General features: G+C 59.8%; 8 protein-coding genes across 8 annotated transcripts in view; 4 read left to right on the forward strand and 4 right to left on the reverse strand.

The window, feature by feature from the left end:
• Positions 1–3,238: 3,238 nt before the first annotated feature.
• SPRG_04791 (hypothetical protein) lies at positions 3,239–4,116 on the reverse strand (the record flags this gene model as incomplete). The annotated part of the gene is made up of 3 exons (XM_012343192.1): positions 3,239–3,718; positions 3,779–3,995; positions 4,037–4,116. 3 exons carry the CDS (start codon positions 4,114–4,116, stop codon positions 3,239–3,241), a joined length of 777 nt encoding a protein of 258 aa, XP_012198582.1.
• A 1,112-nt stretch (positions 4,117–5,228) lies between these two features.
• Positions 5,229–8,644, forward strand: SPRG_04792 (hypothetical protein; the record flags this gene model as incomplete). Its single annotated transcript, XM_012343193.1, has 3 exons — positions 5,229–7,787; positions 7,836–8,030; positions 8,081–8,644. 3 exons carry the CDS (start codon positions 5,229–5,231, stop codon positions 8,567–8,569), a joined length of 3,243 nt encoding a protein of 1,080 aa, XP_012198583.1. The 3' UTR covers positions 8,570–8,644.
• On the reverse strand, positions 8,643–10,239 carry SPRG_04793 (hypothetical protein; the record flags this gene model as incomplete). The annotated part of the gene is made up of 7 exons (XM_012343194.1): positions 10,114–10,239; positions 10,009–10,064; positions 9,507–9,959; positions 9,239–9,460; positions 9,003–9,190; positions 8,809–8,960; positions 8,643–8,754 (listed from the first exon to the last, which is right to left on the reverse strand). The coding sequence occupies exons 1-7, from the start codon at positions 10,212–10,214 to the stop codon at positions 8,643–8,645; spliced, it is 1,284 nt and encodes a 427-aa protein (XP_012198584.1). The 5' UTR covers positions 10,215–10,239.
• Positions 10,240–10,675: 436 nt separating this feature from the next.
• Positions 10,676–12,587, reverse strand: SPRG_04794 (T-complex protein 1 subunit beta). The gene is made up of 5 exons (XM_012343195.1): positions 12,503–12,587; positions 12,207–12,451; positions 11,916–12,151; positions 11,504–11,871; positions 10,676–11,456 (listed from the first exon to the last, which is right to left on the reverse strand). The coding sequence occupies exons 1-5, from the start codon at positions 12,542–12,544 to the stop codon at positions 10,767–10,769; spliced, it is 1,581 nt and encodes a 526-aa protein (XP_012198585.1). The 5' UTR covers positions 12,545–12,587; the 3' UTR covers positions 10,676–10,766.
• Positions 12,588–13,309: 722 nt separating this feature from the next.
• On the forward strand, positions 13,310–14,182 carry SPRG_04795 (hypothetical protein). The gene has a single exon (XM_012343196.1). The coding sequence runs from the start codon at positions 13,341–13,343 to the stop codon at positions 14,076–14,078; it is 738 nt and encodes a 245-aa protein (XP_012198586.1). The 5' UTR covers positions 13,310–13,340; the 3' UTR covers positions 14,079–14,182.
• SPRG_04796 (hypothetical protein) lies at positions 14,112–15,195 on the reverse strand. The gene is made up of 5 exons (XM_012343197.1): positions 14,982–15,195; positions 14,767–14,928; positions 14,580–14,715; positions 14,451–14,533; positions 14,112–14,406 (listed from the first exon to the last, which is right to left on the reverse strand). The coding sequence occupies exons 1-5, from the start codon at positions 15,174–15,176 to the stop codon at positions 14,155–14,157; spliced, it is 828 nt and encodes a 275-aa protein (XP_012198587.1). The 5' UTR covers positions 15,177–15,195; the 3' UTR covers positions 14,112–14,154.
• Positions 15,196–15,621: 426 nt separating this feature from the next.
• On the forward strand, positions 15,622–20,864 carry SPRG_04797 (hypothetical protein; the record flags this gene model as incomplete). Its single annotated transcript, XM_012343198.1, has 2 exons — positions 15,622–18,460; positions 18,487–20,864. 2 exons carry the CDS (start codon positions 15,622–15,624, stop codon positions 20,862–20,864), a joined length of 5,217 nt encoding a protein of 1,738 aa, XP_012198588.1.
• A 557-nt stretch (positions 20,865–21,421) lies between these two features.
• The window catches only part of SPRG_19680 (hypothetical protein), a gene marked incomplete at both ends in the record, with an annotated part of 5,359 nt that continues 2,210 nt past the window's right edge, over positions 21,422–24,570 (forward strand). Inside the window, one exon of the mRNA XM_012343241.1 lies at positions 21,422–24,506. Within this exon, the coding sequence (XP_012198631.1) occupies positions 21,422–24,506 (3,085 nt within the window). The remainder of the gene's footprint in view (positions 24,507–24,570) is intronic.

Genomic DNA, 24,570 nt, shown 5'->3' on the forward strand with positions numbered 1-24,570 from the left:
GGTGCTGGCCATGGCCCACTGCCGATCCAAGTCGAGCCAGCAGTACTGCGTAAACATCCATGGCAGCATGCACGGGTTCATGTCGCGAAGGCCTTGCACAAACCGAGTCAGAGGCACGCTGGCGTCCATGAGCTGGCGCCGGGGAGCGTGAGCACTCCGGAGAATCGATGACATCGAGTCGTTGTAGAGCTGCGAGATGTCTGCAAGCGCGGGGCTGCTCAAGTCGAGCGTCGTGTTGGTTGAGATGAGGAGCTGCTGGTTGATGGCATTGGCCAAGAAGGCGTGCATACCGGTGCTGTTGAAGCCCGCCCAGCCAAAGTCGTTGGCCAAAAACGTCTGTGCGACCGTGAGAAAGGCGACGTTGGAAGTGAGGCTGAACATGGTGTACAGAATACCACAGAGCAGTATCATTTGCTTGACTCGTAGTTGCAGAAATGAGTACGTCGACGACGTTGCCATGTTGGGCAGCCGATGCAGGTCTTTCCGAACCACGCTGACCTTGGGTCCTGGCGTCGACGGCAGCCCGAGCAGCGACACGGGCACCGTATTCGTCTGGACAAAGACCCAGAGCTTGGTGTCAAAGAGAATGCGATGGCGTGGAAAGTGGAGGACGCCGACCATGGCCGCGGTCACGACGTTGACGTGGGCTTGCTCCTTTCGGCCCAAAAAGGCAATCGCTGCCGAGTTGAGCAAGAGCGACGGCGGCTCAGCCACCTCCCTCAACGAGGTCCAACGTCGCGCTACGAGGTAGCTGCTACAAGCTGCGGCGACCAGCCCCGCGAGGTTGGCGTAGACACGGTCCAGGTGACCGATGACAATATGTCCACTCGTACAGTACAGCACGCGGTCCATGTTTTGAGACGTACAGCTACGCTCCAGAGTCACCGAGACGTGCACTGGCGCAGCGACGTCCAAAAGTAGGAGATAAAGCCACCCAGACACAAGGCTCCAGCGTGCGTAGCTGGAGGTATACGGAGCGGTGAGCGGATAACACGCCTCGTGGAGCACATAGAGAATCCAAGTCGCTTCGCTCGACAAGAGGCAGGTGGCGACCAGTGATCGTTGCGGTCTCGGCGCAAACTGCGAGCCGAATGCTGTCGCCTCGGACTGCGGAACGGCCGACGACAAACAGAGCAGCGCAGCGCCGCCGCGGGCCATCAAGAGCCCTCGATTGAGCCACGTCGCGCTCACAACGTGGCTCCATTGCAGCCACGGCGTGTGCGATGGTCGGTAATAGCACATCCAGAGGCATACCAGCAACATCGCTAGGCTCACCAAGACCACTGTCACCGCCACACAACAGTACCAGAGATACGTGCCAAAGCTCGAGCGGAGAGCATACGGAGGCAAGGCCTTGTGTGTCGCAGCCGATGTCATGAGTGTACACGACGCGACGTCGCCTTCAAAGGTGACGACCTCGCGAGTGTGCATGACCCACTCGTAGACGCTCACCCAGCCGAAGAAAGCAAACGAGGGATCGAGCAGAAGCTGCGTCTCGACGACCGGCGGCGATGCATTCCGGCCGACAAACTGCATGAGCTGTAGCGGCGGAAGCGACGACGTCGGTAAACGAAGCTCTGAGAGGGATGGCACAAGCGATGCGGCGGCCTGGATAGTGTGCAGTGCCGTGACGCAACCATGTCTCTCGGCGGCAGGCATAAGCGCGCAGATGGAAGCGGTGGCGTTGGCGTCACCGAGCATCGTCCAGGCAAAGAGACTAGCGAGCGGCGACAAGGTGTACGTCAGCGCCTTCTGCGTGCCACACGAATCGTCAAAGCCAAACGACTCTTGGACGAAAGCGAGGCCGACACCAAAGCCACACGTGGGGTTGCCGCCGTAGAAGAGGAGTGCTGGATCTTGCCACTTGAGCGGCGTCGGGTGAAGCTCCACCGTGCCGATTGCATCGAGCGCCGGCGCCAAAGCTGTGTCGGATGCAAGATGCGCCAACAAAAGTGACCGAAAGGTCTGCACTATCGAGAGCACTGCGCCCGGCACGGGCACCCAGAGCACATCTATGTTGTCGAGCGGCCCAATGTCGTTGTGCACGGCTTGAAAAGCGGCGGGCAGTGGCCAGCACACAAGGACAGCTTCGAGAAGACCCGGGCTCACGTCACCAACAAAGGTGCTAGAGTTCTGCACGAGGCTTTGGTTGCCGCTGGGAATATTGAGGTCCGTCTGGAGCCCGCCGTACATGTAGTTGGTGGTCCATCGGACGCCGCGGCTCGCAACCGGAATGTCTTTGATCTTGAATGCGATGACTTGACCGAGTGCGTTCTCAATCTGAACGACGTCGTACAGACCGATCTGGTAGGCGTTGGTGTACTGCATCACAAAGTGAGCCAGACCAGCGTTTGACCACATGTGGACTTCGCTGTCCAGATCCAGAATCTGGTGCGTCGCGAGGTACTTTAGAAAGCCGGGGCCATCGTCCGACGACTCGGTGACGCCGTTTCCGATGCGTTGCGTAAACAAGCCTTGCGTGACATCGACCCACGCGTTGAAGTCAATATTGCGCAGAATGGACTCGAGGTACACGGCACCATTTGTCGCGTAGCGGTCGCGACAGCGCTCCTGGCGTGCGACCGTGTGGGCCATGGCCCAGCGTCGGTCCCAGTCGACCCAGCAGTACTGCGCGCCCATCGTCGCCACGCGGAGCAGGTGCAGATGTCGCAATCCCGCCACTGCATCGTGGAGGGTCGTGAGCGCTTCGTAGCGCAGAAAGCGCGTGTACGCGTCGCTGATACCGACCGCGTCGTGCTTGGAGAGACCGGTCGACGGCGCGAAGAGGTCCAAGGTCGTTCTGCTGGTCACATGTGGCAGCTGGAGGTTGATCACATTCGTGAACGCGAGCGCCGTCGAGCCAAACTGGAACCAGATAAAGTCGTTGGCGAGGTAGTCGGCCACGGCGAAGAGCCCGCCGATCGTGGCTGCTGTCGAAATGAGCACATACAGGAGGCCTGCCACCGTGCTCCATTGCGCACCGTGCTTCTGGCGACGTCCTGCAACGAGTGGTGCGCCGCCCGCGTCGTCAGGTCCGAGGGCCGTGGGCGATACACGGGGCATCCAAGGTGGTGTACTTTATAAAATGGCTCAGGCTGAAACTGGCCATCGGTTTCATATGCACAGACTATGGGAACCCCAGCGATTTTAAGAGCAATACGTCCAGGCTGTACATAGTCCTTGCATCAACCGACATGGAGAGACCGAGACAAGACGGGATGTGGGAAGACGATGTGACTTAGAGTGGTCGTAAGAGCCAGACGCGGAGTTTATCGAGCAGCTGAAAGAACCAGCCCCAAATAGGACTTACGTAGGCCAGCTGCACCCAGCTTTGGAGAAAGCTCGGGAGCGTCGCCCACACCGAGTAGTGCGGGTACTTGGTCTCAAAGATGCAGCACAGCAGCGAGAGAGTGTAGAGAAGAATCGACAAGTGAAATGCATTGGACGCCGTTTGGTGCAGCGTCTTGAGCGAGAGGAGGGGTGCAAGGCTATGGAGGCTCTCGCTTCCAACCGCACTTGCCCGCGCCGGCTTGTGCTCGAGGAGCTTGACGAGGCAGTAGGCGGTCACGCCGTTGAGAAGGATCACGATGAGAGCCTCGCCGAGGTACTGCTGGTGCAAGTGCGGGTGAAACCACGGGATGCGCTCGCCCGGGTGGAGCGGCGGTAGCGCGGTTGTCGCCGAGAAGACGAGCCCGCCGACGGAGATGGCATAGACCCCCTACATGCGGAGCGATGAGCGGCGTCTTGGGCTCGATGCATCGCATGGCACAGTGCATACCATGGACATGGTAAACCAAAAGTGTCGGCTCTGTACAAGCTCCAAGAGCGACGCCAAGTGCGTGCACATGTAGTGCGCCGACCCGCTGAACGCGAGCGCCAGAATCGACGAGATGGTAAACGTCCTCCGAAAGTAGACAGGCCGCGGAATGTCGGTGGCATGCACGATGTTGCAGTACTCGATGATGCTCGCGGCGTTGGGTACCGTGTTCGTGGCGCTGCCACACGTCAGTCGACGGTCGACGCAAGAGACGGCTACCTGAGACGCACGGTGCCGTCCTGCATATCGCTCTGCTTGGGCTCAAAGTACCCGAGCAGCGGTACTAGGTTCGGATGCATGGCGGCTAGCCACATGGAGTTGTCGTACCATTCTTGATCTTGTGCTGAATGAAAAAGTCTCGAATGCGGTCGGCGTCGAGAACGATAAAGTACAGCGGCCGCGCATTCCGGCGATGCTTGCGATGCTGCGCATAGTGCTCGGCGGCGAGCTTGAACTCGTCCTCGAGCGGCCTACGAGGACCGGATGAGCCACGTGCTGGGATGCACCAAGCTACGCCACCGGCACATTTCGCACTTGTACGTGGACGCTGACGCCTACTCTATACATGAGGCCTCGTTGGCATTTCGCACGTATGCACCGTGACGAGCACGACGAGACCGTATGGGCGCGACGCCTGCAAGACGAAGCGGTGGTAGTCGTGCTGGCCCCAGTGCAGCACGCGCGACGACTTGGCCGTGAGGTCCTCGAGCGCCACGCTCTGCGGGTCGTCCACGTCGAGGTGCGTCGGCGTCGCAGGCCGCGGAAGCTCCAATAAGAGGAGGAGGCACAGCGTCCAGGACGCGACGAGCGGCCACCAGCGCGGTCCCATCATGTGGCCGTTGCGGATCTGCCCGAGATACTCTGAAATAGTGTACTGCAGCGCAGTTACGTCGCACGGTCACGATCGTCCATAGCCTCACAAAGAGAGCACTTATCACGCACCAAGACAAGAACGCGTGTATGCGCATGCTATTGCGACGCAGCCTCGTAAGCGTGGCGGCGGCAGGGCGAGCTGGCCCAACGTCGTGGCGCGGACGTCGCTCGTGCTGCCACGTCATGAGAAAAGTCCCGACGTCTGCGAGCTCGTTGCGCGCGTTGACTGCGTCAGTAAGCATGTGGCATATACGTGGGCGTGGTGCTCTTGATGGCTGAGTGCTGTCGTCTTGAAGCAGGCCGCGGGGCTAAGCGCTACGCTGGGACATTGCACTCGCGGAGAACATTAAATAGTGTGAAATGGCTATCGGTTCGGTTATGGAACCGGTTCGATGCAAACCGCAGACGCTGATTGGTGGACAGTATTTAAAAAATCACATCCAAGAGAACGCATAGCTTGGCGTTTGTATGGCGTACGAGCCTGATAAAATAAAAAGCGATTCCGATCGTGGGCAATATATATTACCAAAATCGTGGGATGTTTGGGCGCCGCCAACCATCGCAGCCAGCGCCGGCCGCCCATGCGACGCGGAAGAGCTCGATCCATGTACCCTCGTCCTCGTCCTCCAAGGGCTACGAGAAGATGGGCCGCTCCTTGTCCGACTCGTTCGAGCGGCGCGGAACCGCGGTCCTCTCGCCGCGAAAGCTGCACCGGAAGAACTCGATGGACCTCCAGCCCGCGGCCACCATCTTTGAGAACGGCGTGTACACGCACGAGGTCGTCGAGACGATCGGGTCGGACGCGTCCAACGCGCCAAGCGCCCCGAGCCTGCGGCAGCTCGTGCAGCAGAAGCACGTGCCCGTGGCCTTTGCCAGCTTTCCGTGGATGGAGCACGTCATTGGCCTCTACACCTTTGTCTGCGCCGACCGCCTCATCGTGTGGAACTCGCACGCGCTGAACCGCGCACTGTCGCTGCCGGAAACCATCTACCTCGAGTACCCGCGCGACCTTGGCGCGTTTGCGACGCAGCACGCGCGCACGATCGTCTCGACGCATGCGACCGAATACAGCGCGTCCAAGGTCGCCATTACAGCGACGCTCTTCACGGCCGACGGGTCGATCGTCACGTGGCACGACATCCAGTCCTCGACGCCGCCGACGTACACGCGCATGGCACTGCAAGACGGTGAGCATCTCGTGCACGTCTCGGGCCGCTCGTTCCCGCTCTATGGCGCGACGTCGTCGGGCCGCATCTACCAAGTGACGCTCGAAGATGGCCGCGTGCACGCCCGAACGCTGGCGTCGCACGCGAACGGCGGTGTCTTCTCCGGTATCTTTCGGCTCTTCTCGTCCAAGACGCCGTCGCCGATCTTGCTCACAAAGGCGCTGCCGTCGTCGTCCGAGATGTTGGTGCTGCATGTCGACTCGACGCTGGAGCGGCTCGCAATGACGCCGAGCGGCCTCGAAGACCAGTGGCGCTTTGAGATGGCGTCGTTCATGTACAACTACTTTGCCCAGCACGAGCATGAAGTCCTCGGGTATGCGCGCTGCCTCGACATGCCGATCGCGACGCCGAGGTCGTTTACGATGCTCATTGGCTTCCAGGCCGCGTCCAGCGTCGTGCTCTACCTCTTCGAATTCACCGCGACGCTCGCCGAGACGCCGCAGTTCCTCCGTTGCCTCCGCCTCGGCACGCCGGAGAGCAACGCGATGGACTGTATCTCGTGCCACGTGGTCGATGCCAGCAGCATCTACGTCGTGACGCCCCATGTGGTCTACGCGGTCTCGATCCCAAGTGTGGGCGAGATGTCGCTCGAGCTGCTGCCGATTCCGACCGCGAGCTGGGTGGGCGCTGGCGGGTTGCGCGTGCGCGACACCAAGTCGATTGTGTACCTCGAGCTCGGCGCTGAAAGCGATGGCGACGTCCTCGACGGGACGCTGGGCCGCGTGACCAACTACAACTGGCAGCTGCCGTTGACATCCAACGCACCGCCGCCCAAGCGGCTCAAGACGGACCCGCGGCAGCTCTTTTCAAGCTCGAACGTCGACGAGTGGTGCACGGTGCTCCTCGAGCAGTTTCAGCAATCGTCATGCCACTTGGAGCTCGTCGCCAAGAGCGATCAGAGCCGCCAGGCGTTCCATCGCGCGGTTCTGGCGCTCGACAGCGACATTTTGGACGCCAAACCGTCGACGGGCCTCCGCTGGGGCCAGGACGCCCATGTGCTCACGCCGCAGCTCGTCAAGTACCAGCTCCAAGAAAAGGCGACGCGTCACGCTGCCTTCACGTCGTTTCTGGCGACGCACCCGGACGAACTGGCCTCGTCCCTGCCGCCCCACGTGCGCGCCGAGCTCGACGCGCACGACACCAAGCTTCATGTCGCCATGACGCTCTGTGCCATGCAAACGAGCGACGACCCGCGCCTCGAAGAGGTGCTCCGCCAGGCCATGCAGCGCACGGTGCAGTCGCGCGGGTACACGCCGGAAGAACTCGCGGCCTCGGGCTACTCGGCGTTCGACATGTTTTACTGCGACCTGACCCTCTTTGACGACCTCTTTGTGCACCTGTTCGCGGACGACGAGTACGTCGTGGACCGTCTGCGCTTGCTGACGCGCCTCCTCGACGCGGCGCACACGTACGTGGCCCAGCACGCGTTGAGCAAGAGCGTGTGGGCGGTGGCGCCGGCGGTGCGCGACACGGCGCGTCGCCTCTTGCAAGCAGCCCTCGAACAATCGAGCGACGAGGCCGACGTGCTGGCATGCGTCGATCTCGCGACGACGACGCTCGTGCCGGCCATGGACGACGATGCAACCGAGAAGGCTGCGTGGCAGCAAAGCGTCGCCGTGCCCCTCGTGCACGTGGCCAAGCACGCAGAGGCGACGATGGCACTGGTCCGCGCGCTCGACTTTTACGAAGGCATGGCGTACCTCGGCGCGACCGAGTCGAGTGTCACGAACGCCCGGTTCGCGCACTTTCTCTTTCAGTGGCACGCCGGCGAAGTCGCCAACCCATGGGACAACGACGAGCGTGGCCAGCGCCTCGAGGCACTCTTCCACATGCCGCGCGAACTCCTCCCGGCTCTGCACACGTTCCTTCGCGTACGTGCGTCTCGCGTGCGTGGCCGTCGTCTCACGGTCTGTGTGTAGAACCATGCGACACTCTCCAAGCACGCATGGATCGTCGCGGTCGAGCTCGGCCAGTACAACGAAATGGCCGCGCAAGCGCTGCGCGACGCCAAGGATGAGACGACGTCGCTGGCCACGAAGAAGACGCTCGCGAGCCTCGGGAAGCTCGCTGCGTACGCTCACGACGGCAGCGTCTGTACATCGAGTAACCACGAGGTATCACGCAGCGTTGGCATCGGCTACACGAGCTTATAGTTTTGTGTTAGCTCGAGCGCATTCACATTCAAGAACTCATGTGCGCGGGCGACGCAAGCGTGCCCATGTCGCCGCACGAGCTCATTGCGTCGTGCTTGGAGCCGCTGGGCGCCGACGGCATCGACAAGGAACAACGCGTGCTCATGGCGCTCGACGTGGTCGACTCGCTGGTCGACGACGCCAGCGCGTTGACCGAGTGCCGCGCCCGCGTCTGGCACGCGGTCCTTGCGCACGATGCGGCGCAGCTGGCTGCAATGGCCGACGACGTGGCCGCGCGCGCCAATGACGTGGCCATCGAAGCGCGCATGAAGACGCTCTTGGTCCATGCCGTCGCGCGGCGCTATGGGTCCAAGATGACCAAGCACGCGATGGCAACGCCGGCGGTCGTCGACGCGCTTCTGGCCGAGAGCGACGACGACGACAATCTCTTGCCGAGTGACGTGAACCGAACGACGGTGCGCACGCTGATTTTGCAGACACTGGCGCTGGCGAATGCGTAAGCAGACTCGGTTTGCGCTGATACGTGTTGCCTAAGATGATTATATACCGCGTCTCTACTCTCTACTCGACATCTTATGCGTCGTCGGCTTCGGCGAGGACAGAGCTGAACGAGAGGATCATCGCGCCAAAGGCCATGACGAGGAAGCGCGCACTCGACTCGTGCAGGAGCTCGAGAAAGAATATGCTACCGTGCCATTCGCGTGAGCAAGACTGTACGACTGCATATTGATGGGTGTACCAGTCGGCTGCGAGGAGGAGGAGGAAGCCCATGACGCAAAGCGTTTGGGTAAAGATGTCTTCGCAGTGGCCGCCGACGCACGAGCAAGTGGCGAGGAACGCGCTGAGATCGGCGACGGCAATGCACATGGCAACGACGGTCGCGTACACGCCCTATCGACTGCGCTCAGCAGCCGCACGGAGGGGACGAACTACCGTGGTGTCGGGCAGCTGCGTCACGACCTCGGCGGCCGTGCGCCACACGAGGCAGATCGCGATCCACTTGGAGAGCGACTTGGTGCTGCGGCCATGCAGCACAAGCACGAGGCAGATGAGCGGCGGGAGCGAGTTGGTCTTGGTCAAGATCGAGAGCACGAGGTTCGACGACTCGGAGATGGCAAAGTCTAGGCCACATGAGCACTGGATACGACGTTGATAGATAGACGACGCACTCTTTTCGATTTCGGGCACGAGAACGTTGGCGAGCATCGCGAGAAAGACGACAAGGAAGCCAATGAACCGGTACAGCCAGCCGCGTTGCCGCAGCGCGTCAATGACCTTGGAGAGGTTGTCGTACTCGCCGCTCGAGATGGCTTGAATCTGCTGCGCGACCGCTTCCTTGTTGAAGATGTCGTTTTCGTCGTCTGCATCGTTGGCAGAGTCTGTCGCGGTATCTACATGCCGGGGACAATAAGCAAACGACGAGATGCAGCGACGTACGCAGCGAAGGAAGACCACGGGCGACTGGTGCGTCCGCAAAGATGTTTTCGACCACCTCTTGGACCTTGGGCACCTCGTGGACCGTAGCTGGCGTCGCTTCCACAGGCGTCTCCTCCTGCAATGTAGAGACGACGACGGGCGCGACGGGCTTGGACTCTTCCAATACCATCGATGCTTCGGGGGCTACCGAGGTCTCCGAGGCCACTGGTGTCTCAACCGGCGTGCGCTTCTTGCGCTCGCGATGCACCGAGTTGCCACGCGACTTGGAGCGCCCGCGAGGCGACGTGACGGTATCCTTCTTGGAGACGCTGCGGCTGCGTGCGCGCGACGGACTCTTGGACTTGGTACTACGCGATCGGCCACGGGGCTTGGCCTCCGCCTTGGGCTGCTTCTCCGCCTCGGCCGAGCCCTCGCTGGGCGTGCTCGTTTCCTTGGCATCCTTCATCATGCGCTCTAGACATCGTCCTGAGTGCTTTCGATAGCGCGCATTGCATGCAGGTACCGTAGACGCGGATGTGCTCAAAGTGGCCGTCCTCGCGCAGGTCGATGCGGCTTTCCCTACGCCGATATGGTCAAGCTGCATGTCCTTCGCCGCTGCTCCGCGTACCACGTGTCATGCTCGGGGCCATGGCCTTCCCAGCGGACGAGGTAATGGACGCGGCCGCGCTCTGTCTTGCGGCCGAGGATGCGCTCGATCGAAGTCGCCATGCTGCAGGGATGATGTCGTTCCCAGCACACCAAGTATGATGGAGTTGAGTCGCCGATAGGACGGACGGTGACGTCTTTTATCCTTTTGCATACAAACAACAAGGTAAAACGCGTATTTTAATTCGCTGCCCGACGTTGGTAGTGTGTGGTTTTGGGTTATCCGGCGATATCCGGATAAAAACACGCGCGGGCTTTCCGCGCGCTTTTACGTTCAAATTGCCGTCGAGTCGGAAGCGACTAACTAAAATGGCGAGCCACTGATGCATGTCATAGAAGCTCTTCGTTGCATACAAGCCACGCAGCCTCAGAGGCATGGCATTCTCCGACTCCTCCGAGTGCGCAAGTCACATCGTCCAAGGGTATATAATTATTGAATCCTGTACCCTTGGAAATACCCTAACCCTGGAGCTACTCAACGATGGGAGCTACGGAAACGCTCCTCGGTCCATGGAGCCATGGACATGTCACAAAATGTATCGCTGCCTTCTCGAGTTGTCGTTAATATTGATCGAGAGCACTCCTACCATATACCCTAATAGTGTCGTTGGCCATTTACTGGCCCTGGCGCTGGCGCGGCGCGCACTTGATAATGTCATCGACGCGCAAGATCATTTCCGCGGCTTCGGCGGCCGAGAAGAGCACCTGCATCTTGCTCTTGTATGCTTCCCGGATGCCGAGTGTGTCCATGTTGCCAATGCTGCCGGTCCGCATGTCGAGGCCGGCGAGGTGGTCGCCGGCAACGTGCGCCGCGCGGAGCTGCGTCACGAGCTCCGAGCTGTCGTAGCCGCCGTTGTCGGCAATGATGGCCGGGATCTGGCGCAGCGCACGCGCAAACGCCTCCATCGCCAGCGACTTCTTGCCGGGAATCGAGATCGCCTTCTCGTCAATGGCCTGCGCCATGAGGACCTCTGTGCAGCCGCCGCCCATGACAACGCGCGTGTGCTTGACCGTCTGCGAAAGGACCGCGAGCGCGTCGTGGAGCGAGCGCTCGGCCTCGTCGAGGAGGTGCGAGCTCGCGCCACGAAGCACGACGCTGCACGCAAGACCCGTCTTGACGCCCGAGAAACGAATCACGCGGTCTTCGCCAATCATGACTTCCTCAATGAGCTTGCACTCGCCGAGCGAGACGAGCTCCGGGTGGTCGAACGTCGACGTGATCTCGCCGCCCGTGACCGCGGCCAAGCGCTCAATGCCGTCAAAGTCGGCGTGCTCGATGGCCATGATGCCCTTCTCCGTAAAGATCTACTTGCGATGCATGAGACGTTTTCGTGAAGAGGGTTGCGTCGCACCTGCTCCGGGTAGTTGTAGATGAGCTGGCGGTTGATAAAGCAGTTGATGCCAAAGTTGGCGATCTTCTCGCACTTGGCGCGCATGCGCTTCTTCTCGGCCTCTTCGATGCTCGCGACCTTGTCCATCGAGTCGACCTTGACGCGCGCGCCGTAGATCTTGATCTTGTCCGTGTCCATGCCCGTGTTGGCGATGAGGATCTTGGCGTTCTCAATGCGCTTGGGCTGGCCGACACCAATGTGCTTGTTCAGGATGAAGCCTTCTTCAAGGTACGAGTCCTTCAAGCTGCCGCCCTGCTTCTTGATGATCTGAATGTGGTCCAAGTTGTTGGAGCCCTTCAAGCGAAGGACCGCGTTCACGGCAAGCTCGGCTAATCGATTATGAGCGCCATGACGTCGTCCACTGCGATCGTACCAAAGTATTCCTTCGAGTCCGTAAGGAGCTTGGAGCTGAGCGTCGTGCGGGCGATGTTGAGGAGGTCTTCGCGGAACTTTTCGGGGTTGCCCGAGTGGTCGGCCGCGGACGCTTCCAACGCCTGGTGCGCCGTGCTCAAGGCAATGCGCCAGCCTTCGATGATCGTCTGCGGGTGGATGCGCTGCTCAATCATCTTCTCGGCTTCGCGGAGGAGCTCGCCACAGAGGACAGCCACACTAATGCAAGCATGGGCATGAGCATCAATGGCCATACAAATTGTCGTCAGCGCACCTCGTGGTGCCATCGCCGACTTCGTCGTCCTGCGTCTTGGCAATGTCGACCAAGACCTTGGCGGCCGCGTTGTCCACGTAGACGCTCTTGAGGATCGTCGCGCCATCGTTCGTGACCGAGATGGACTTGTCGGGGCCGCCCACGGACTGCAGAATCTTGTCCATGCCCTTGGGGCCGAGCGTCGTCTTGACCATGTCGGCGATCGCAATCGCGCCGACGAACGAGGCCAGGCGAGCGTTCTCGCCCTACACATACAGAGCGTCAACCTCCGCCACGCAGCGCCATGCTCCTCGCACCTTCTCGACTTGGGATTCCGGGTTCAGCACCGAGTGTTGCATCTTGCTCTTCCTGTGGCAATTAGATGATCAGTGTGGTGGAGCGCAGGCCGTATACAACGCAGCAAGTCCCCCCAAAGGCGGCGCGACTTTTTATTCCATACCATACAACGTGCAAGGTATTTATTTAAAGCTCAACACCCGCATGCTTTTTTAGGCTACATTCCATATTTTAAATCTCATTTTCACGTGTCGTTTATTTGCTATTTGTATTGAGAACACATGCAAACTGATTTAAAATGTAGATAATTTTGGGGCAGTCCCTTCGTTTTGCCCAAGGTTTTTCCTTTTTACCCAATCGCAGCGCAGCGATCTTTCACGTAAAATAGTGTGTTTTCCAATTGACGCACGCTCGAAACCTGCTGCCCTACTGCACGACGTCCTGCGTCGAGAGACGTATCGCAATCCCTCCATACCCAGCAAGCACTGTTAGGATACGAGTTATATGCACGAGCATCGTCGTTTGGTTTTGCAACGCTTTGCACTTCTGGTCCTCTTAGCTCAATGCACACTATTTCCTGTCGTGTTTTGATCAACGCTCATACTAACTACACGGAAGCCGAGAGCCACCTGCAGCCTCCAGCATGGACGACGCAACATCAAGCTATAGAAGCACGCTACAATGTAGGCTTGCGGTCCAGCGGCCCCATGGTAATGCTGCAACGGCCACGACTGTGTCGATGCAAATAGTGTGTGGCGCAACGAAATCAGCCGAATTATAGCCAATCAGCGCGTCGAAAATCTCAATGCATTTTGTCCAGTTGTTCCAAAACAGCATTGGCCGTGGAGTAGGAAGACAATGATGCTCTTGTCGCGCGTCCACGCCCGCGGGCCCATGGCGTCCTTGACGCGCCAGGCGTCGACGTCGTCGCACCTGACCTTCCTCCAGCTGCAGCCGCGCTTGAAGGACGGCTCGCGCGAGTCGCGCCGTCTGCGCCGTGGCGGCCAGCTGCCCGGCATCCTTTACGGCGAGGGCTCGACCGGCGAGAAGACCAAGGTGCTCGTGACGATGGACCAGACGGACTTTGAGCGCGAGTACCGCAAGCTGCGCTCGTCGATGGCCAACCAGGTGTACGAGGTGTCGGTCGGCGAGAGCGCGCCGACCAAGGTGCTCTTGCGCGACATTACGCTGCACCCGGTGACCGACGTGCCGCTGACGGTCAACTTTCTCCGCTTCAAGCCTGGGCGCACGGTGCACATCCCGCTCGACTTTTTGAACCAGGAGGGCAGCCCGGGCCTCAAGCGTGGTGGCTACATCAACAACGTGCGCCACGACATTCCTTGCAAGGTCAACTCGGACGTGATTCCGTCGACCTTGGACGTGGACGTCAACGGCATGCACGTCGGCGAGCGTATCTATTTGGAAAACATCACGTTCCCGGAGCACATTGAGCCGCTCGTGGCGCCGCGCGCCGTGATTGCGACGATTGCCGGCAAGCGCGGTCTCATCCCCAAGACGGACGAAGAAGTCGTCGAAGAAGTAGTGGAGGAAGAGGTCGAAGACGACGAAGAAGAGGAGTACCAGCCCGTCTTTTAAGACAGCGAATGCCATAGAGACAGAAGACAAGAACAGTGTAGTAAAGACAAACATAGTACTATGCATGCATGGTTGCTTACGACTCGGAGCGCGTGAAGAACGACGTGATGCGCGACGCCTCGCTCGTCGGTGCATCGACCGGCTTGGCCTTGGGCTCATTCGACCGGCTCGTCGTTGCCGACGACGATTGAGGAAAGTCATCGCGCAGCCAGTCCAAGCACCCGAGTGCGTGAATGGCTTGTAGCAGGTCCGAGTCCTTGATCGTCTTGCGCTTGGAAATGAGCGCACTATCGTACCCTTTCGCCGCGAGAAACTGGATGAAGAGCTCCTACGACCACCATGAGACGCAACGAAGTTGATACAGATGCGAACGGTGGCCTTGGCGATGGCAATTTGAGCATCCTTCGAGACTTTGCCGACGTCCGGGTCGGCGGAGATGATGCGCTTGACCCGCGCTACATGGGTTGCATGAGAATTCGATTCATGTCATGCTATGCGTACAGAGAGGCAGGATCAAGACGTCTTCTGCCGGTGGCGCCGCCGGCTTTTCTGGTGCCACGTCCATTCCGCGGTCAATCATGTCTTGCTTGGCCGCAGCGTAGCGCTCCTTGTCCTTGAGGGCCAGCTGCACGTACGGCTAGGACGGAACAGAGGTTAGCACCTTCGACGAGACCTTGTGTGCGCGAACCTCCTTGTCTTCCGGCGTCAGCTCCTTCCACATGGTCCCGAGGACCTTCTGGATCGTCCCAATCGTCGCGCCGGGGTTCTCGGCCTTGGCCTGCGGGCGCTTGGCCGCGAGGAAGTGGAAATACGCCGACTGCGGCTTCGCCAGCCCCTTCTCAGCTTCCTTCTACACAAAGATGAAGTCAGGTTCATGGCAACCAAAGGGCCATGTACCGGTACCCCGCCTTCTGCCGCTGCTGCGGTCGTCTCGGCGTCCTCGGTCTGCGTCGACATCTCCTCGTCGTACTTGGTCTCTTTCTCGGCAGTCCCCTCATCGTCTTCGTCCAATCGACCTTCCTTGTCGTCGTCGTACGCCATCTCGTCGCTCGCCATCGCCCCCGTCATCTCGTCGTCCTCCGACCGCTGGTTCGCCATCGCCCTGCGCCGCCCCGCCAAAAAATCTTTGGTCCATGCCACATCTACCATATTCAACACCGTCGTTATTTTGGCATATGCCACTTTTAAACATTTGGCGCCAAACACCAAAGCCTTGGGATCATGCCGGGTATTATGAGGCATTTAACGAGAGCTGTCACAAGGGCCAATATGAACTCTTGTCCTGAGCTAGCGCCTCGCCAACAGAGGTGTACTTGACTTGATTGTCGACTTGTCCACACGCTTGTGTGCCATGACAATATTGTTTCTTTCAAGCTATCAACACCCAAGAGCAGTTCAACCGGCATGCAAGGCTTTGCGGCAGACCCGTATGTTGCCTCTTTCTTCAGAGCCAAGTGGTCTAGCAAGACAAATGGCCTTGATAAGTCAAGAGGCGTTGGCGCTGATGAAACCATAATATCCTTCCGGAGCTGGTTCGCGACCAATGACCAAGGTCAGCAGCGCGTGGTCGCAAGCCGCGCCGCCGCGGCCATCCAAGTGGGCGTACCTTGTCGAGTATGGCGGCATTCTCTACGTCCTGTCTTCGGTTCTCCTCGGCGTCTACGGGCTCGCCCTCCTCTCATCATACACCCAAAACGACAACTTCTGGCCCGACTACACGCAGCGCAACACATCCAGTACGCTCACCGACGTTGTCAACGGGCAGCTACGACTCCGTGCGTCCCTTCCATCAACAGACCTGACGTCCTTAACGGTCGTGCTCTCGTCGGATGCGTCGGGGTCGCCCCACACGTATGCGCGTCAGCTCTTGTACCACGAGCTCACGTCGCCGGACTACGCGATTCAAGGGCTGCGCACCATGCCGCCGTCGCACGTCACGTCGCTCGTGTCCCAGTACTGCTGGGTCGACTGGCATCGAAATTGGAGCGTCGCGCACTCGAGCCAGCGCGCCGCGCGATGCAGTGCGAGGTACCAAGCGAATGCGGCCACGTACCTCGAGAGCGTCCTTCGCAACATTCCCTTTGACGCGTGGCACGCCATCCACGGCGACTACTACGAGGCGTCGATCGCGAGGCCCATGATCGCATCCTCGCTGCATGGAGCCGCGTGGGTCTCAACGATCGCGTCCCACACATGGCTGCCGCAAGCCGACGAAAGCATCCTCTGGCATGCAAAGGGTCTGCATCATTTCACTCTCGCGTACGCCAATAACGTGCAAGTCGGTCTCCAAGAGACGATCGATGTGACCAACGCGCTGGGTCAGCGCCACGCAACGCTCCTCAAGGCCGTGCCGCTCGTCGAGCGCGGGTCGTTTGGCTCGTCCATCTACCTCTACGGCGGTCTCTTGTACGACTTTGAAGCCGTTGGCGCCAACGGCAGCCTTGTTCGCAACACGTCCAACTTTCGCAGTGACGCTGCGTACATTCAATACTACGTAGTGGGGACACCACTGAGCCCCGCGCAGAGCGCCGTACACTCTCAGATTGGGCCCCTCGGGTCGATCGACATGACGTGGGTACCGCCGCCACTGGCGCTTCTCGCGTCCGTCGAGTTGTTTCGATCCTCGATTGGAGCCAACCTGGCGGCCAATGCGGTGTTTCGCACGGCCTTTCTCGCAATGGGCAGTGGTTCGATGCTGCACCCGACGCCGACGGCGTGGCGCAACGATTCGCTTCGCTTCTTGGGAGGTAGTCCGCTCTGTGGGCACGGCGCGCCCGTCCCGTTTGTACAAGAGAGCTTTGGTTTTGACGACGGCTGCGGCACGCAAAAGCCGCTGACTCTGCACTGGACGCCCTTATCAAGTCTCTTTGCAGCAGTCATGCTACGGAATACCAGTCGTACCTCGCTCTGCGACCTCTGCAACGGACCCGACGTCTACGCGTGCGAGGCGCGAATGGCCTCAACGACGGCAGCGATCACAGCGATACCAGGCTTCGCGATCGTGGCACCAACAACGGTGATCGAAGATCTCAACATTTCGCTGTTCCAATTCGTGTCGGCCGACAAAAAGGTATGGCTCGAGACGCTGCCGATTTTGACTCCCGACTTTGCCGTTGCCGGATGGATGGCGCTATATGATTGGGCGCTTGGGGACCGGGAGGTCGTCTTGTTTGAAGGCGACGTGGACGACATGGCGTTGATCTCGTCCACGTACACGCTACTGTCTCGCCCGCCGGCTAGCGACCTGGGCAACGTCGGCGTCTATCTCTGGTCGGTGGCCGTCTACATTTCGGTCGTCTTGACGGTCGTGTCACTTGTGCTGATTCTGCTCTGGGCGCAGCACCGCCCGCTTCACTGTTCGTGGTGGTACTTTCATCGCATTGTAGCGAGTGTGTGGCTCTCGAAGTCGCTGCTCGTCGTGCGTGGCCTCACGGCCGTGCTCTGCCTTGCGACAACACCGCTCGTCCCGTCTCACGATGACGTCACATCGTCGCTCTCGCATGCGCCGCGGTCGCTCCTCGTGTCGGCTGTGCTCGCAAGCGAGGTCACGTGGACGCTCTACGTGCTCCATGAACTTGCGCACCCGATGACGCAGGCGTACACGCGCACGTACGCACCAATCAGCATCAGCCTCGCGTGGCTACTCACGATGAGCTATGACTTCTTCGCACCACTGGATGACGTTGCCATTCGAATCCAGCGCAGCTGCAGCCATGTTAGCTTTGGGTACGTCATCCACTGTCAAAGCGCGCGCCTCGCGATTGGCTCCTACGCGCGCTTTACGAGCCTCTTGGTGGCCCACCTCGCTCTTCTTGTCCTCTGTGTGCTCTTGGCGCGGGCGAACCGCCGCCGCCATGCGGCATGCACCCCGAGCACCGGCACGGCACTCTTGCCCACGATGGCCGCGGCGTTTCTTTGGTCAGAAGACGCCTCAGCGATCGACTTGACGCTCCAGAACGTCGTGACAGGGGCCATGTGTGGCCTCTTCAGCGTTTGCGGCCAACGACGCGTCTTTGACATCAAACTATGGCGGTTCTTTGAGAGCACCCAGCTGCAGCGCGGGCCGAGCCTCGGGTCGTGCATACTATCCAGCAAGCGCGAGTCGCTTCCGATGTGCTGCAAGTACTCGACGCTGAACCTCGTGCTTGGTTTTGCCTACCTCGCATTGACGCTTTGTAACAACGCGCTCTACCTCGATGTCGCGGACGAGACGTTTGCCAACGACTTTGGGTGGCGTGGGTTTAGCACAGCTCGCACCTACCCGTTCCTTGGTAACCTCTTCAACACCCACTTGCTCACGACGTCGTTCATGCGTTTCCAGCTCGACAATGCATCGCTCGGCGACCTCACGCAGACGTACAACGCGTCGTCGGCACTGCTGAGTGCGCCCCGACGGCGCCGCGCCGAGAACTCTTCCGTCACACGGCCATCAACGATGCTATCGCCAACCTCCGCCACATGGACCCGTGCAAGTTACCGTGGATGTTTACGCAATACTGCTGGCTCGATCTGGGTCAAACGTGGTCGATGGCGTCGACCGCCGCGCGCCAAGCCCGCTGCGGCGTCCACTCCACCAACGGCGCGCGGTACCTCGAGACTGGCCTCCGCAATCTTCGCGACGTTGACGCTTGGGACGCCTGTTGGGGCAGCTCGTTTGCAATTGGGTTTGGCGATTTTCTTGCAACATCGCAAAATGGACAACGGTGGCTTTCGTCGACGCTGCAGCCGTACACGCTCTCGGTCGACGACGAAGCGACGCACTGGGCAGCACACGGTGGCATTGCTACGTTTGAACTGCAGTGGCAAAACTACAAAGCGCTGGGATTCGACGACGCACTGACGATCTGGACGGCATTAGGGTTAGGGTACACCCTCCCGCTGAGCGCGATCGCTGGCGTCTTCCGAAGAGACCAGCAAACGTCGTTGCGCATGTACTGGTCGTTCGCCGCGGACCTCTGGGCCATTGCCTCCAATAAGACGTGCATTGGTGGTCGTAGCTTGGTTCGAAGCAGCGCTCAGTTTGCCTTTGCCAATGCAACGACGCCCGAGTCGTTGCTCTTAGAGAATCTCACGCTTGCGGCGCCGCTCTCGCCGGGCCTCGCGATGCTCGCGGCCTCACTCGGACCGTTTGGCGCGGTCGATATGGTGTACGTGCTGCCGCCGGCGCCATTGCGTAGACTCTACGAGTTGTTCACGGCGCTCCTCTCGCAGTATATGCAATTGCCGCAAACCAACACGAACGCATTCTTCAAACTGCCCGTCCGACCCGCGATCGCCGAGGCCTCTTCGTGGCTGCTGTCAGGTCCCGACACGATGTTAGTTGGCGGCAACCTTCTCTGCGGTGACGACTTGCCACCGTTTAGCGCCCGCAACGGCATCGACTTGGCCTTCTCAGTCGACAACCTCTGCCATGCGGTCTTTCTCGACTACATGCATCCTGGCACGATCGGGCTCCTCTTTAGCCTCTTTGGGCATACGAGCACAAGTTACAGCGATAGCGATGTCGTTAATGTCGAGAGCATTTGCACCCTGGACGCGTACCGAGGTCTGAGCTGTGCGGATGACTACCAGACGCTCTTGGCCTTTCTGATGGACGAAGTGCAACCGCCACCTGTTTTCGCTTCGCTCGCGATCGAGACACAGACGACCGTGCGGTCCATGAACATTGAGATGATCCAGTATCTCTACCGCAATATGAGCGCGACAACACCTCTCGAGCTCTACCGCATCAACCTCTTGGACATGGACGATGTACCGTGGCGATTTTACGGCTGGTGCTTTCTGTACGAATGGGTCACGGGTGCCCGCGAAGTCGTGTCTTTCCAAGGGGATGTCAGTACGATATCGACCATCTCGGCGCGGGCAAACCCGACGCACTTGTCGCCAGACCCGCGCGTTCTCCCGACATACCTCTCGCTCGTGTTTCGCGACTGCCTCATTGGCATCACGTGTTCGATGACAGCAGTCGCCTTGCTCCTCGTATTGTATGCGATTCGCTGTCAAGGCCGCATTGAAGGCTTGAACCTATTGGAAGTGAACCGGATCGTCGGCATTGTCTGGATCGGCCGTCCGTTTCTGCTGCTGCGTGGGATCACCGCCATCATGCTGCTCAACACGAGTCCTCTCTACTTGGAAGAGCGCGGCGGCGTCACGCGCATGGCCACACCGCCGCTGCCGTGGCACAACACGATCGTGGCGGCATCCGAAGCCACGTGGCTTGTCTACGTCCTCAACGACCTTTTTAGCTGCGTCACGCGGCAATATACGACCGTGTATGCGTACAAGAGCACGCTTCTCACGTGGGCCGCCGTTGCTACCTATACCTTTCTTCAGCCCCACGTCCACGCGGCTGAAATGACGCGGCGCTGTATCGCGATCGAGATGGACTCTGCACTGCGCTGTAACAGCGGCTACATCGAAATTGGCAACGGTGTTCGCTTCTGGAAGGTCATTGCGATCTGCTGTAGCTCGATCTTGGTCTGTTATGGCGCCGACCGTCTCTGGCAGCCGCGCTTGCCCGATGTCGCAGTGCCATCGCTGCTTCTAAGTGCGCAGAGCGTCTACCTCTTAACATTTGACCGGTGGATTTACGACGGCGACTACTATCTGGACCGGACCTCGGCCGTCATGGCCGGCCTCGTCAGCGTCAATTGGCGCGGCTCGATGCTCATCCTTGACATCAAAGCGTGGCGCGTGCACATTGTGCGCCCGCTGGTTTCGCTCGACCCGAACCAGCCAAAGCGCTTTCGACACGCGATCCCGCTCCAATGCATTGGTGCCGAGTAATAGTCGTCGTAAACGCGCAAACTCGAAACTCAAAATGGAATTTGAATCCGAAGGCATCGCCGATTTTGTCGACTTGACGCGACTCAATGGACCCACCGACTCGACACCTCGTTGGTGCGCGCAAGGTCATGTATCACATCGCTACGCAGCAAACCCCTGCAAGATGTACATAAAACATCCCTCAGGAATCACATCGCATCGCACTCGGGGGCAGCGAACACGCCGAGGCAGTCGCGTCAAGTGCTGCGACGCTCGACGCTCGACTCTAGAAAAACACCCGTGGTACGACGGGACGACCGAAAGTCTTTTATACTGCAGTCATCGCACCATAGCTTTGGCAGTGTTTAATACCGGCACTTGACGAGTGCTGCATTGAAACAGAGCCGCTTCGGCTGCCACCGCAGCTTACACACAAGAGCTGCGTGCTACCAGATCCTACACCCACCATGAACTCGACTGCGTGGCGCAAAGAGCGGTTGTATTGATAGTATAGTTTGACGTGCGTGAAACCCACGGGCGTTTCGAGCTACAGAAAGTTCGGCCAACGTCGACACGAGATGCCCCGTGTCGCGCCCACGGCCCTCGGACCTGGCGACGCGGGCGCCGCACCACTCGTTGCAGGACGTCGCCAGAAGCACGGTGCGCAATGGAGCACGGTGGCAGGCCTCCTGTATGTGCTCATTTCGACAGCAGCCACGATCGGCGGGCTCTTCGCCATGGCCGACTACCTCGCCAACGACTTTATCTGGTTCCAGTTTGGCTCGACGGCGCTCGCGTTAACGAATGTGATCAACCTCCAGCTGCCGCATGTGACCAACAGAACGACCTTGGACCTCTTCGCGCCATCGTCCGGTCTCTCCAAGCACGACGCTGTCGGTATCAGCGACGCGTACACGCGCTTTCTGCGCTACGAAGCGCTCACGACCCTCCACGATGCAGTGGCGGGATTGCGAAATCTGCACCTGCTCCGCGTGGCGACGATGGGCGCGCAGTACTGCTGGGTCGACTGGGACCGACGCTGGGCCATGGCCCACACGGTCGCACGCCAAGAGCGCTGTCGCGACCGCTACGCGACAAATGGTGCCGTGTACCTCGAGTCCGTTCTGCGCAATATTGACTTCAACGCGTGGGTCGATGTCACGCAAGGCTTGTTTACGCAACGCATCGGAAACGGCGTCACCGAGTCGTCGGACGATGGCCCCGGCTTTCTGAAGTACCTCACGACGCACCAGATTCTGGATCTGGACAGCGAAGTCCACATCTGGTCAAACGCTGGTCTGGCTCACTTTGTGATGCAGTACACCAACGCCTACCAGATCGGTCTGTACGACGTCGTTCGAATTGAGAGCGCACTCGGCCAAGTCATTGCATTCAAGATCAAAGACATTCCGGTTGCGAGCCGCGGCGTCCGATGGACCACCAACTACATGTACGGTGGGCTTCAGACGGACCTCAATATCCCCAGCGGCAACCAAAGCCTCGTGCAGAACTCTAGCACCTTTGTTGGTGACGTGAGCCCGGGTCTTCTCGAAGCTGTCCTCGTGTGCTGGCCACTGCCCGCCGCTTTCCAAGCCGTGCACAACGACATTGGGCCGCTCGACAACATAGATGTGCTCTGGGTGCCCGTGCCGGGCGCAGTGCTCTCGATAGTGCAGACCTTTCGGTCACTTTTGTTGGCGCGTCTCGCGTCCGACGCAGCAATGGCGCCGGCGCTCGATGCGATCGGCACGGTAGAGCTTCACCCGACGCCGCTCAAGTGGCACGATCCGACTCTCCTCTTCTACGGCGGCAACCCCACGTGTGGCTTTGGTGTCGGCCTCGCCTTCGTCCAAGAGTCGTTTGGCTTTGACGATTCGTGTGGCACGCAGAAGGCGCTGACGTACACCTTGTCGCCGCTCGCTAGTCTCTTTGCCTGGACGATGCTCGGTGACGCCAACGCCACCGCTTCCATCTGCGCGCTTATGCCTGCCGCCGAGATACATGGTTGCGCCACGGCACTGCACACTATCCAGGCCGCCGCAACGCTTGTGCCATCTCTCTCAGAGCTTCGTTTACCGACGTCGTCGCTTCCGCCGCTACAGCTCATGCAGTTTGTCGGCCGGAATGCATCGCCGCCGGTCGTCGAGACGCAGCTTCTGCTCGATCCCTCGTTTGCTTTCTTCGGCTGGGTGAGCGTCTACGAGTGGGTCATGCACACTCGCGAGGTCGTCACCTTTGAAGGCGACGTCGCGTCGTGTACACTCATGACATCGGCTGCGACACACAAGGCCTTGCCTCCGTATGCTCTCCGCTCGAGCTTTGGCACGTATCTCTGGTACTGTTGTGTGGCGGTGACAGTGGTCTTGGTGAGCCTAGCGATGTTGCTGGTATGCCTCTGGATGTGCTATTACCGACCATCGCACACGCCGTGGCTGCAATGGAGCCACGTTGTGAGCGCGACGTGGCTCAATCGAGGGCTCTTGATGGCCCGCGGCGGCGCTGCGCTGCTCTGTTTGTCGTCGGCCGTTCCGCAGTCCGAGGCGACAGCATTCGGCTCGCAGTTTGCGCCGAGACGGCAACGATCACTGGTCGCCTCGTGCCTCTTGTCGAGCGAAGCGACGTGGATTCTCTACGTGCTCCACGAGGCTTTTCATCCGCTGACCGCTCCGTATACCTCCAGCTACGCACGCTGGAGCCTTGTGTCTGGGTGGCTCTATCTCCTACTTTTGGACGTCGCGGCGCCAGTGCACGTCTCGGTGACTCTCGAGCGTAGCTGTACATCTCAAAACATGGACCGCGTGCTGTACTGTACGAGTGGACATATTGTCATCGGTCACTTGGACCGTGTCTACGCCAACCTCGCGGGGCTGGTCGCTGCAGCTTGTGGCAGCTACCTCGTAGCGCGACGTTGGACCTCGTTGGGGGAGGTGGCTGAGACGCCGTCGCTCTTGCTCAACTCGGCAGCGATTGCTTTTTTGGGCCGAAAGGAGCAGGCCCACGTCAACGTCGTGACCGCGGCCATGGTCGGCGTCCTCCACTTTCCACGCCGTGGCATTCTCTTTGACACCAAGCTCTGGGTCTTTGTCCAGACGAATACGGTGCCCGTGTCACTGCTTGGGCTGCCGTCGACGCCAGGTCCCAAGATCAGCGTGGTTCGGGAAGACCTGCATCGGCTGTCCAACATGGCACCGTCGTCGACGACGTACTCATTTCTGCAACTACGAGTCAAGCAAATGATTCTGCTCTGTGGTATTCTGTACACCATGTTCAGCCTCACTTCCAACGTCGCCTTTCTCACGGTCGCACAGACGTTTTTGGCCAACGACTTTGGCTGGGCGGGCTTCAACAGCACCGGCATGCACGCCTTCTTGGCCAATGCCATCAACCAGCACCTCCTCATCTCAACCAACACGACGCTCGACTTGACCAGCACCGCGCTTGCAGACATCTCGCAGCTCTACAACGGCTCGGTGGCTTCTATTGCCTGGAGTGCACACGCTCCCCGGCGCCAGCTCATGGACGCCAGCGTGCCTCTGACTCGGTTTGTGCAAGGCCTTCGCGACATGAACCCGTGCATGCTGCCGTGGATGTTTACGCAGTACTGCTGGCTCGACTTGGATCGGCATTGGGCCATGGCTAGCACCACAAGGCGCCAAGCGCGATGTGTTGCCTCACAGATGGACAACGGCGCCGTGTACTTGGAGATTCCTCTTCGTAGGCGCCAAGC

Source organism: Saprolegnia parasitica (genome assembly GCF_000151545.1).
Source record: "Saprolegnia parasitica CBS 223.65 unplaced genomic scaffold supercont2.12, whole genome shotgun sequence".
Classification (NCBI taxonomy): Eukaryota; Oomycota; class Saprolegniomycetes; order Saprolegniales; family Saprolegniaceae; genus Saprolegnia; species Saprolegnia parasitica.